At 39.7% G+C, this 13,202-nt stretch overlaps 1 protein-coding gene across 1 annotated transcript in view; it reads right to left on the bottom strand.

Moving 5' to 3' along the window:
- The window catches only part of FREM1 (FRAS1 related extracellular matrix 1), a 59,140-nt gene that overhangs the window by 20,906 nt on the left and 25,032 nt on the right, over positions 1–13,202 (bottom strand). Inside the window, exons 20-25 of the mRNA XM_056513703.1 lie at positions 11,923–12,067; positions 9,464–9,605; positions 7,946–8,141; positions 6,951–7,215; positions 1,500–1,914; positions 206–407 (exon numbers count right to left, since the gene is read on the bottom strand). Of these exons, the coding sequence (XP_056369678.1) occupies positions 206–407; positions 1,500–1,914; positions 6,951–7,215; positions 7,946–8,141; positions 9,464–9,605; positions 11,923–12,067 (1,365 nt within the window). The remainder of the gene's footprint in view (positions 1–205; positions 408–1,499; positions 1,915–6,950; positions 7,216–7,945; positions 8,142–9,463; positions 9,606–11,922; positions 12,068–13,202) is intronic.

The raw sequence follows: 13,202 nt of genomic DNA, 5'->3' as shown, positions 1-13,202 counted from the left end.
TTTGAGGATTCATAACAAACTTTCATTTTGTTCAAAGCTGTGGTTTTGTTGAGTTCAAAGACTCAGGTTTCATTGTAAAAGTTTTGTTACTAAAGTCAAACTTTGCCCAAAGTTTGCTGATTCTCCCTATCAAACAAGCATTAGCCGGATAGGGTTTGAAAACTGGTCTGGTATGGTCCCTAATAGAGACTATAAAAGAAATCACCTGTTGTTATGTTTTCCAGGTAGCCATAATGAGGACCTCGCAAAATCTTAAAAATTATTTTGTCGTCATCTGTATTGGGGTCAGATGCCCTCAGGGACCTGGCAGTAATATAGATCCCATAATTGCCATTCTTCAGGACTTCCACATTAGAAATGCAATGGAGATGAATAATTTTGGGTGCCGTTTTGTCCAATGGATCCACCTAAATCAAAGTTACACATTCATTTTACACATCAGGATATTCTCTGTCCTGCTTTTGCTAAAAGAGCAGTTGCCACATCAGGGTGGAATAGCCACTTTGGCTCACAGTCTGCTGCAGACCCCTGAGTTCCAGTTGAGTTGTACTTCAAGTGAGAAGTGTCCAGGTCCTGACTGCCCATCACTTGCCACATGCAGGAGGATATTGTACACTCTGTACAAATTCTATGTACCTCTGCCCCAATGTCCCACATTCCACATAGTCCTCATTCTTTATGTAATTTTCTTTACAGCAAAAAGGTACTGCAGCAAAGGTTTATTACCTCTGCATTATAATAACAATGCCACCTTTTCACAAATTCTGATGTATCTTCTAGCATTCCACGGTTGCTGTTTCTATATTTCACCCTCTGTTGATATAGTATTCTCACTCATCGTTGAAACTTTGTTGACAGGAAACAGCCTCTTCATTAGTAGCAGGGTTTTGAAACACAGAATTTGACATGCAATGTCAAAAAAAATTAGCATACTTTGTGTTCTGAAACATGCCACATAAATACATTAAAAAAAAAAAATCACAGCAAACATATATAATGCAGTATGAAAGACTTGAAAACAGGAGAAATGGGAAGTGAACAGAAAGATTCTAGGAAAGAAAGAAGAACCAGAGCAGGTGTCTTACAGAGGCTGTCAGAGAGAAGACAGGATGTCTAGGTGGGGAAGCAAAGTGGCTGTAATTCAGTATTCCTGTGACATGAAGATCAGCAGTCACACTCCCCACATGTACAAATCACAGCGTGAGGCACCAAGCAGGAAAGCAGAGCAGGAGAACCTTCTATCCTTCCCATAGTTGAGATTCCTATGGAAAACTTTTAGCATGAAAGTATTAAGTATGTAAGTATTTACTTGCTTGTCTTTACACATTTTGGCAAGTAGTAAATTCCCCAGGTTAATTTTTCATGGAACACAGAAAGCAAATATTTTGGTTGCATAGTTAAATCAGAGACTGCAGCAAGTACCAGCTGTCACCAAAACTGATACATTTTTTACCTTATCACTCTACTTATCTCTCTTAAGTAACTGTGGTCACACTTGCCTGGATGGTGAATGCCACTGGCTTGCTCTGCACCCTCCCATTCACGATGAAGCCTTGGTTAGTCCTGTCTGTGGCAATGAATGTAAATCTGTCAATCTGGGAATTCCCACCTCGGTGCTTGTAGGCAACATCCCTGTTGTCCACATCTTGCTGTGTGAAATTGTACTGCAGTAGCACAGCCCCATGGTAATAGAGATGACCATACTGGGGGAGCTGAGCCAAGAGGAAGGTAAGGTTTTCTTTGGCAGTATCTGGGTCTGAAAGCTGCAGTATATCAGGAGTAAGAAGTGCCATAGCTCCTTCCATTATTCTTAACCCCATGTTCCTAGATAGAGTGGGCAAAGCCTGGTCAGCTGCCTCCAAGAAGATCTTGAATGTCCCATGCTTAGTCCTCAGTCCATTGCTGATGATGAATCTGGCAAAGAGAGGCAAGGCAGTCTGTTCTTGATTCACCATGTACTGAAATGAAATGACAATGCAGACCTTTACTACAGGACTTGCCTGTACTGATACTGCAAAAGTAGAAGAGCTGGGTGGACCAGAAACCCAGACACTGAGTGGAGTGATGTAAAACTCAAAAACAGGAAAGCAGACAGCCAGATATATGACAGGAGTTACAATGCACTGGCACGGATTGAGCAGATGCCAGAGGAGAGAAGCCTTGAAGATCAATAGTCATAACAGACCTGACCTAGCCTTCTAGCTGGGACACAGGTGGAGCAGATCTTAAAGAAAAGGCTGCCTGGGGGGCTTATTGTAGCTTCTGGCACACATATTTTACACATCCTTAAAATTTATCTTCATTTGGTTACCTGGCAGTAGCACCTACAGCTTACAGAAAGAGGTATGTGAAGTGCATGACCTGCCTGGTTTGGTTTGGGTTCCTTTCTGTCGACTTTTACAAATCTTTTCTAATCAATGCTCCCAAAATTATCTGAAAAAACAAACTGGAGAAAGATTCAGCCTTATCTCACTTCATGGATTTGTTTAGACACTAACTGTATCTTTAAATTTTCATATATTCAGAGGAGCTAATTTATGTTTCTTTACAAAAGTCAAGTAAAGTTTTACTGAAGTACCAAGATATTGGGCAGAACTGTACAAATTATACAGGGTAGTGTTAAAAACGTTGATATCCATAGCAAAAACTTATCAAATGGTCATATCTGCACAAGTCTTCTTCCATGCTGGGAATTTCTATCAATAGCCACATAGCTTCTTGCAGCTCTCTCTCAAGTAGTGATGTTTCTTTAGATGCACTAAAGATTTGATTATTCACTACAGACAGTTTTCCTTTCAAAGTTAAGAGAAAGGTGCCCAAGGCTGTAGAGAAAACCTGTTGGAAGCTCTGCTGTTGCTGGCTTGGGTAGAGTTAATTTTCCTAATAGTCACTTGCATGGGACTGCAGTTCTGATTTGTGCTGTAGATAGTGTTGATAACACAAGGGTGCTTTGTTTTATTACTGCTGAGCAGTGCTTACACAGCATCAAGGCTTTTTCTGCCTCTCACACTGCACTGCCAGCGACTGGGCTGGGAGTGCATAAGGAGTTGGGAGGGAGCACAGCCAGGACAGCTGACCCCAGCTGACCCAAAGCATATCCCACACCATCTGGTATCATGCTCAGTGTATAGAGAAGGGGGGAAAAGAAGGAGGGAGGGAGAGACCTTTGGCGTGGTGGCATTTGTCTTCCCAAGTCACTGTTGTGCATGATGGAGCTCTGCTTTCCTGGGGATGGCTGAACACCTGCCTGTCCACAGGAAGCACTGAGTGAATTCTTTGTTTTGCTTTGCTTGTGTGCACAGCTTTTGCATTACCTACTAAAGTGTCTCTATCTCTACCATGAGTATTCTGACTTTTACCTTTCCAGTCCTCTCCCCAGTCCTGCCAGGTGGGGAGGGAGTGAGCAGCTGCCTGGTGCTTAGCTGTAGGCTGCAGTTAAACCATGACAGAAGCCTACCAGCTGGGGATGGGCTTTTGCCATACAAGTGACAGCATGGTCTGCAGAAACCTATTTTTGAATTTAGTTTTGGAGAAAAATATGGAGAAGACCAATCTTTTGGCCTTTGAAATTCATCTTAGATTTCATCAGCAAGATCATTACTCATGTATTTTCTTCTGAAAATAATTACATGGAACATTTTGATGCCTGTAACAAAAACTTTTGAGGGAATATGAAAGTAAAAATTGCTCTGAAAATCTCACAATCCTTCATGTCCCATCAACTTAAAGCATGTATGAGTTACCTGTCTTTCAACATAAATTTTAATTACTATGCTGCACAGTATGTGCAAAAACATTTTGTAAGGTGGTTTTCACACAGGTTTGTTCTGCCTGAGTCAGAGCAGAGTCTGCTGTGCAAAGAAATTTGTCTGTACTGGAGTGGGACATTTGTTTCTGACAGTATGAGGGCCAGCCTAGCTGGCTGCTTTCCACCTAACACTCTTCTACCTTACTTAAATGAAATGGGGCCTGGCTGACAGTGAATTATATGTTTCCCCTTGGACTGCAGACCTTGAAGAAGTATTTTTTAAATTACAGGGTCAACACCTAGTGTATTGCTGCGTGACTTGAATGTGAGTGACTTTCAGTAGGTCAGGGAGCAGCTTACTGTGTCACACAGCCTGTCCATCTAAAATTCCTCATTGCCTTCACCAACATTGGATGATTAGAGCTTGATCACTTGTAAACTGGCACTATGCCATGAAACAGATGGGAATGAGCATAGGCAGACCAGGGACTGTGTAGCAGTTAGAAATATGTTTACTGAGAATGGTATTCCCAGCTGGGAACCTAGAGACATCTGTCTACACTGACCTAATGCTATTGTGCCAGTGGTTAAAGGGTTGTGCTATTTGTAAGCTATCTGAAATCAAATACAGAACTAAAATAATGATGATAAATACTCTGTTAGGATAGAAAAGGGTGAAGCACCTTCAGCCAAGATCTTAACCTTCTCTCAAAACACCTGGAAGACTGAAGCAGAAGTGAATTTTCTCTCATTCTTTTGGTTGCTGTAAAAACAGTTGGATGAGGTCTCAAACAATATTTAGTGAAGGACTTAGATAATTCGGTTCATGAAACTGAAGATTGATCCAGCCTTCTCCAGACTACCAGAGAGGAACAAATCTCCTGCATGTATACAACAGACTGAAATTCACCATGAATTTCATTCACTGCTTAGTTTCACAGGTGCTGAAACTGCCCATGTCCAAGATGTCCTTCTGCACTTTTGGAGATTTTGGTTGTTTGTTTATTTATGGTTTATGTCTGCTTTTCGATTTCCTCGGGAGTGGAGAGCAGCCAGTATTGTCACTCTGATTAAATTTAGAGTACAATTTCCAGGCAAAGTTTGGAGGACGTTGCGTGGTTTGATTTCACAGCTACCAACATTTCATGCTTTCTGCAGTTTGATGGCAATGGAGTTGGCTATAGGACCTACCATCTGTCATGGCATTTAAAAGATAAAAATGGAATCATAAATAGTGCCAACTCATTACAAAATCGAGCCAGCATGTCAAAATGGAGGACATTAGCATGTTCTTTTAGCATCCTGCTGCCAGCATCTGATGTCAGGTTGCTAATCACTTGAAGTCGTCTGTCCAAACAAGCACTGCCAAATCTTTCTTCCAGGCCAACAGCATCAAACAATACAGGTAAATTTATGTCTGAAGGAAGTATTTTAGTGGGAAGTAAAAATCTGGTTAGTTGATTTCTCATCCTTCCACAATTAGCCATGTAATTAATTCCTTGTTGAAATAATAATACTATTCTGCCAGAATATTTATATGTCTACACAAAACCATTTCCAAATGACAACACCAAGGAACATAATTATTTGGATTAAAATAGTTATCAAATATCAATATTTATTAAAGAATCATGACCTTACTTTTATAAGGCTGACTTTCTAGTTTGGTTCTTAGCCATTGGCCTAAACAGAAAACATTGGGTTTATCTACATGTGCAATTTGCCAAGAATTGTTAAATCTGCATTTGTTAATGTGATATGGAAGTCATACTGACACAAGCCACTACACTACGCTGCCCAAATTAGTTAGGGCTGGCATGACTGCAGCCTAACTTGTATAATCTAATTCCAGTTTGGTGAAAGTGTTCACCATTAAGAAACATAAAACCAAGGAATATTTGTTCACTTTTTCTGTAGTGAGTACAAGTGAATCAGACAAATCTCCTAACTAGAATTGCCACCACACTGAATGAAGTGGAAGGGATAATTAAAAATATTTCATCTGAGGAAAGTTTTAGAATTACTTTCAGGTTAACTCTGAGCAATGCTACCTGACCTAGTGTCATAGGGAGATTTATCTGATGTCTCCATGCCCCACTTACTTGACTTGCCTGCTAAAAAGTTTTCAAAATGGATGATGCAATATGTTCTTGAACTTCATAATGTCTCATGAAAAATGCCATTCAGAACAGGAACTTATTCTAGGAGAGTCTAAAAAGGTGTCTTTTCTGAATTGCAGCTCTTAGGAGCCAACTCTTTAATTTTTCTTAGTAACAAATGAAAAATAATAAGCTCCTAATTTTTCATTTTACAGTAAGTCCACCTTCTGTCAAAAGCTGCTTTCATAGAAAATTACCAATATTAGCAAACAGTAACCTTCTTCCTTTAGAAGCATTTTCTTTCTTTATTTTTGAGCTTTTTATTTTCTCTGATTTTGATCTTTTTTACAAAACTGTTCACTTTGACCAGTATATCTGCTCTCAATCTGATGATAATTTATTTCATCATTCTACTTTATAACCAAGGAAGGCTCATTTGAGAACAAAATGAATGCATCTAGCATAAACTGTTCTAAGTCGAAACTTTCAGAAACAGGTGCAAATAATTATCATTAGGCTGCTGAACTAGGCCTATTGTTTTACCCCAGAATTTCAAGTGTCTACAGGAATTTCTGAGCTGTGGTAGTGTCAAAATAGATTAAGACTGGATTCATTATATACCAGGATACTTAGGGATTCAAAAAACCCACAATCAAATTAATATGATAAATAACAACAGATAAGAAAGTTGTTATTAAATACCTGAATGGACCAGCTTTACCACATCCTACATGGTAAAGTATGTTTAAAGTACCCACATGGTAAAGTATATTCTCAGTCCTTCTCTCTTGCTTAGATCTTAACAGCTGTGTATGCCTGGATCCTATAATAATGTTGAAGCTAGTATCATTGAGTAATGTGTCTCTGCTTATATTTTCAGCATCAATGAGAAAATGCATTCATTACCAAAGCATTCACAGCTATATTTATTGCTGTAGAAATAGATGTGCTCTATAAACATTGGGAATTCACACAGAGCCTCCAGCTTTTTTTAATGATTTCATTTGGGGGGTTTTGGGTGTTTTGTGTTTTGCAGTGCAGGTTTTTCAAATACCCCAAAAAATCAAAGGGAAGAGGCTGGAGGGTGGGGTAGTATGCCTTACCTGAATGTATCTTCACGAACAACTGCCTTGGCTTTGTGAACGTAGCAGACAATCTGTCGTGCTACATCCATTTGACTGAAGCTTGCAATGGGGATGCCAGGATAGCTGACATACTCTATTTGCCCATACTGGGGTGGGGAGGTAATCACATAAAGCAGCTCCTCTGGCTTGTCAGTACCATCCAGTGCGAGGAGGACATCAGTTGTAATGTAGCTGCGATCTCCTTTTGCCACTCTAAGGGGTCTCATAAAAATAGCAATGTCTCCTGCAGAATAGACAAAAAAACCACTAAATAGTCATATTGAACTGGATGATCCCTTCTGCATTGTTTAGCCACAGGAAAGCCATCCCTGGTAGAAAAACTATAAGACTTTAAGATTATAGAAAAACTCAGCATGGAAAAGACTTCAGGATATCTTTATTGTGGCCTTCTGCTCAAAGCAGGGTCAGCCATGAGATCAGCCATAGCCACATTGCCTAGGGCTTTATACTGTTGGACCCTGAAAACTATTATCCTGTTGGGGACAAAGATGAAGAGACCACAGCCTCTTTTGACACAACTTCCAATCTCAGCAATGTCAGGCAAATCTCTGTGTTTCTAATAGAGATCCAATAAAAAAAGAAAGACTGTAAGACTGCAGAATAACCTGGGAGACAGAGCTGTTTCTGAACAGTTTTTTGCCTACCTTTTTATATTCTCTCCATTTTTCTGTGCTCATTTACCCAGACACAAAGCTAGTTTCAGAAAGATATTTTCAGCTCTGTTTGCAAAGCAGCTGGGAGTCCTGGGAGGCAAGGTGCAGCACACTGCATGCAGCAGAGCCTTTTCACATTCCAGGACCCAGCCAACAGTGAAATCCAGCCAGTTGAACTTACAGGACCTGCAGGGACACTTACCAGGGCCTAGACAGTGCTAAGGAAAGGAGCAAGACATACTCAGATATCTTGGTTTCAGAAACAGGCACTGTGAAAGATCAAGTTTAATGGATCTTTACCCTTTTCCAAGTCCTTGATATTTATGTAGAAGTCCACAGCTGGGGATCTGTTATGCCCATCCCAGAGGTAAAATGTGAAGCTGTCTTTTTTCTTGGACCCCACAGTTCCTGTGTGGACATATCTCAAAAGGTTCATATCCAGCTCTTCCTGGGTGCACTTCATTCCAGTTCGGAGAGTCACCCACCCTTGTTCTACCTGGAAAGAATAAACATTCTTCATTAACTGACAATTACCCACACATCCTTCCCAGGTAATTTCTTTGTAGTTATATTCCCTGTTAGTGGCAGCCACTTGGCTTTCCTTCTAAAGGTTTCTTTCCTCATAGTATGTTTTGAAGGGCAGCAAACAACTGGAGATTTTTTTCCAGCAGATAAAAAACTGGAGAAGATACAATGATCATTAATAAAATAGCCATACTTTTCTGCGCAGCTCTTAATCAGATACCAAAATAAAAATTAAATAAAAACTATAAAAAAAAGAAATTTAACCCAGCTTAGGTTTTCTGTTTCTTAATTTCACAAATCTGCTCTTAGTTCTATCTGAAATCATAGCTTAAACAGTATCAGAAATAACTTCAGGGAAGCACAGAAATTTAGAGGCCCAGAAGTCCTCAGCTGCAAAAAAATCCTGAATGACACATAAAATTTCTTGCTTTTGTGAAGATAGCCTAGTACTCTGAATTTGACTGATCAATGAAGTTGACATTTAGTGGGTAACAGCATCACTATATTTAGAGCAAAGGTTATCAAGGAAAGAAAGCTAAGATATGTATATGCACCCTATTTATTCAAACTGACAGATTCCAATCAGCAGCTATCTCTTGCCTCAGACTTAACTCACAAGTCTCATGAGATCACAGATTGATGCTGAGTTCCAGCATCAAAATGCTTTCCAAATTCACAAGTTTTAGAAACATAATTTTATTTCTATCACATATGCATGCTATTTTAAAACCACTTTTTTTTCTATCTTTGTTCTTTTTTCTTATTTTAGATCAAGAGATTGTCATCTCGTCTTCCATTTTTAATCTTATTTTTTGCCTTTCCTCTTCATATATCCTTTCCATCATCTTCCTTTTCCCTTCCTTCCCCCGTGCTTTTCTTTTAGTTGATGTATTTATTGCTCTTTCACATGCAATTCCTTTCTTTCTGAACCCTGAAGTAACTGAAGTAAAGGCTTTTTTTTTTTTTTTTTTTTTTTAAACCAAGGTCATCCCCCCATTGCCTCCTAGCTTAGTTTGCCCTCTTTGTGGGATGATTATCCCAGCATCTCTCTCAATTTTAACCTCAGATGTTTTTCACCTTCCATGTTCTCCTGTTTAGGAGCTGGGTTTTAGTGCCAAAGCCTCTGGGACAGCATCATTGTTTGACTCAAGCACTCCTTCAGCAATCAAACTGGCCAAGCTGTCTACTTCAAATATGACAGGCGTTTGGGAGAAAAGGAAAATGAACTTTATTTTGCCCTAAAAAGAGAGAGTCCTTTGCATGCTTGCTTTTTGTTGAAGTACAAAGACTAACCTTGAGCTGAAGCTGACCATTTTCTGGAAGTCTTTCAAATAAGTAGTAAATTCTCTCCCTGGGGGTATCTTTATCTTCTGCTGACAGTACAGCACTAGAAATGATTTGAGTTTCACCTATGTTCACCTCTATATTGTTCTTCCTGAAAAAATTAAAAGTCATGTATTGATGCAATAAAAGGAACCTTTTCAACATGCAATTTCTCTGCCAGAAATATGGATTAACCAAATGCTGACAGAAATGACAATTGCAGGAGAATAGAAGAAGGGTGCCTCTTTCAGTTCAAAAGAGAAAAAAAAAAAGTGAACAGTGCAGACAAGCTTCTCCTTACTTGGTGGGAAAGAACAAAAATACCTAAAACAAATTGATTTAACACATCTCTCTTATTCCCCTGGACCCTATTCTGCTTACCTTCATACAATTTATAGGAAGAAGACAATGTAAACATACAGACTGCATTATTACTGCTAATGTAGAGCACAGCAATACTGGCTCTAATGAACTGATTGTTTTTACTGTCTTTCAAACAACTAGTCCTCAAGCCTCACCCTTTATCTGTAAGAGACATACCATACCTAACTGGCTTCTTTCCTATGCTCCTTCTAGCACCCACATCTCATTTTGGGAAGAAGCTCTCAAGAGGAATGTGCAAAGGCTTTACATTCCCCAAGGGCACTCTCTTCTACGGGATGCAATCCAAGAGGTGACAGATTGAGGTTTTGGCAATCACTGTGAATAAGAGGCACTGTTTGCCAGCCAGAAACATCCCATCACAGGTTCTTCAGTCTGTTGACCATAACTAATGGAGATGAGAGCTGAAAATCCCTTGGGTGGAAAGTGCCCCAAGATCAAAAGGTTAAGAAAATCTCACAGGTACTGCCCAATATTCACCTGTAAAACATTGCACTAACATAAGGAACTTTATAAGATACCCTACAGTGAACATGTAGGGACTAAATGTGGCAGTAAAATCATCTCAGTTCCAAACTGAACATTTTCTTAAAGCACTACTGCTTAAATATTGGCAGCACACCTCATCTCAGTGGAGGAGTAATAGGCAAGTGGCAGTAACTTCTTACAGAGGAATAGTTATTTTGGGAGGAGATGTCTGAATCTATGCTGCTCTTCACCACAAAAGTGGCAAGTGATGAGACCTAACATTGGCAGGCAAGGAAGCAACAGATTCTGGATCTAGCTGGGCAAACTAAAAACACTTGACTTCTTGCACTTCATTATCTTCTTTCAGAGAGAAAGGGTGTAAAATGGCAGATCAAGCTATAGCATGTGAGGAACAAATAGGCAATTATCAGTAATTATCTGTACCTGATATACACATACATAAATTATAATCTTTATTTTAACTGCAAATTGATGTTCTCTCATTTTAGCATTATGTGGTCATTGAAAATCTTTTAACTAAGAAACTAACATTCATTGTTGCAGAAAGCTCTACCTGGTAAAAAAATAACATTAAAAATTCTTTGCATGTAACTCTGATCTGAAAGTAAGCCAAATACCCTGAGGGATCAGAAGTTCCCTCCTTGGTGGCAGGTTGTGAGTCTGAAATGCAAACTTTAGAGGTTCAGAGCTATACCCCCAAAACCTTTGGACTCTTAGCCTCCCATCTGCCTGACTGGGGCTGGAAAACAGTCACAATTATGGCTGTCCTGATGCTCTGTGACAAGTCATCAGTTGGAGATCCCAAGGGATTAGCTCCTTTTAAAATGTCCAGGAGGTTTGGCTCTCCTGCAGCCAGCTGCCTATCTACAAAGGGTCTGCCAGGCAATTTCTGATCATGTCTAATTCATTTACAACTCCTAGTTTTGAAGCATAAGGGAAGTTAGTGTGTGCCTTTGCAGCAGTTGAATCATGGCAGAGAAAAAGAGTTTTAGAATATAAAATAAGATAATTATAATCTGAAAGCCCTTCCTCTCCTTCAACCTTGTGGATCCACTCATGCCAAAATCCAGGGCTGCTTTCAGTGAGGTGTTTTAGGCAGGTGTTTGTCTCAGGGGAGGAAAAAACAGTAGCATGGTGGTCAGTGTTCAGCAGAGGTACAACACCTGGCAAACACCTTGAAGAAACTTACAAAGGAAACAGCAAACGTGTTTCATTGTACACATTTATTTTTCCTCTATTTGCTTAATATAGGGCAACACTAAGCATGCTCCTCTTTCAGTTTTGGTTTTGGTTTTTTTTTGTTTAATGGGATGATAGAGACCTACATAAGAAACATTTTTACTGACGTTAGTCTGTTACTAGTTATGGCTTCCTCTTTGCATCAGAAACCAAAGACATGGTTTAATGGGATGGGATGCTAGGTTGTTGATTGGACTTGATTATCTTAAAAGCCTTTTCCAACCTTAGCTATGATATGATTCTATTATTTGGTGTTTTGTTCACTTTTCCATCATTTTGTCTGAACACATCCCACTGTCCGAAACAGGAACATAACTTACTTGCTCAGCACTGGTTTCTCATCATTAACTGGAATGACCTTCACTGAAATGGTTCTGAGAAGTTTATGTTTTCCATCTGATAGCTGAATTTTAAAGCTGTCAGTGAAGTTTTCAGAGTCATCATGCATGTACATCAGCTTCATTCCTATGTAAGGCAGGAAGGGGGAGAAGAATAAGAGAAAGAGAGAGGGAGATGGAGAATGGGTGAGAGAAATTAAAAGAATTACTTAATCTGACTCCTGCAAAATCCCTCTCATCATTTCACTCTGCTTCAGCCACCTTCTTCCCATCTCCTCTCCCCATATGCTAGGGAAACAGTAAACTTATCTTAGCTATCAGAAAATGTGTTTGATGAGCCACTGCTGTTCAGTGGTCTAACATCATACTGTTGACTCAAGGTCAACAGCCTGAGCTAAGCAAGGAGTGACTCTCCAAAAAAGGGGTTTCTGTCAATCTGAAAAAGGTATATTTCTTCTTTTCTCCTTATTCCAAATCACTTTGATGGGAACCATAGGGAGGATGAGACTGTCAGGCAATACTTCCCTGTGCTATAACTAATCCTCAGAAATCTTTGAAGGAGCCTTTGGAAGGACAGCTGGCCTTGTTTCTATGACCATGGAAAATCAGAAGTTCTAGGCCAAAGGTGGCTTGTACACCATTATGGATAACAAAAGGAAAAAGCCGAGAAAGAAAGTCAAAACCAAGACTTGGGAAGGCAGAAGAATTTGGGGCAGACACCTGATATTTCTGGAGGTTCATTTTAGACAGGCAGAGACAAAAAATTTTTCCTCCAGTTTTGAGGGCTGAACTGAAATTTGAGTGACAGTACTGGATTCATGCCCCTCTTTATACTGATCAATTCCATGTTTCACTGAATAGCCACAGCTGGGAGGAATCCAGCATACTCCTTACAGTGTTAAACACACATTTTCTTACATGTACTTGAAATAGATTTGCTGCCTTGAAGCAGGCTGGGTGATCATGCAGAGCTGTGGAGCCCCAATTCGTACATTTCTTGCTAGACATATGGTATATTGCAGCCTTTCAGTGTCTAAAGAGGGTTTATAGGAAAGACAGAGAGAGACTTTTTGCCAAGGCCTGTAGTGACATAACAAGGGGCAGGAGTAGGTTTAGTTGGATATAAGCACAAAACATTTTACAGTAAGAATGGTGAGACACTGGAACAATTTTTCCAATTGGTTGTGGAACGCTGGAAATGCTCAAGATCAGGTTGAATGGGGCTTTAGGCAAATAATTGGTCCTGTGCAAGTTGTGCCTGC

The sequence above is a fragment of the Oenanthe melanoleuca genome, chromosome Z, assembly GCF_029582105.1.
Source record: "Oenanthe melanoleuca isolate GR-GAL-2019-014 chromosome Z, OMel1.0, whole genome shotgun sequence".
Classification (NCBI taxonomy): domain Eukaryota; kingdom Metazoa; phylum Chordata; class Aves; order Passeriformes; family Muscicapidae; genus Oenanthe; species Oenanthe melanoleuca.
Note: the sequence above shows the minus strand (reverse complement) of the source record. Positions and strands in the feature narration are given on the sequence as shown.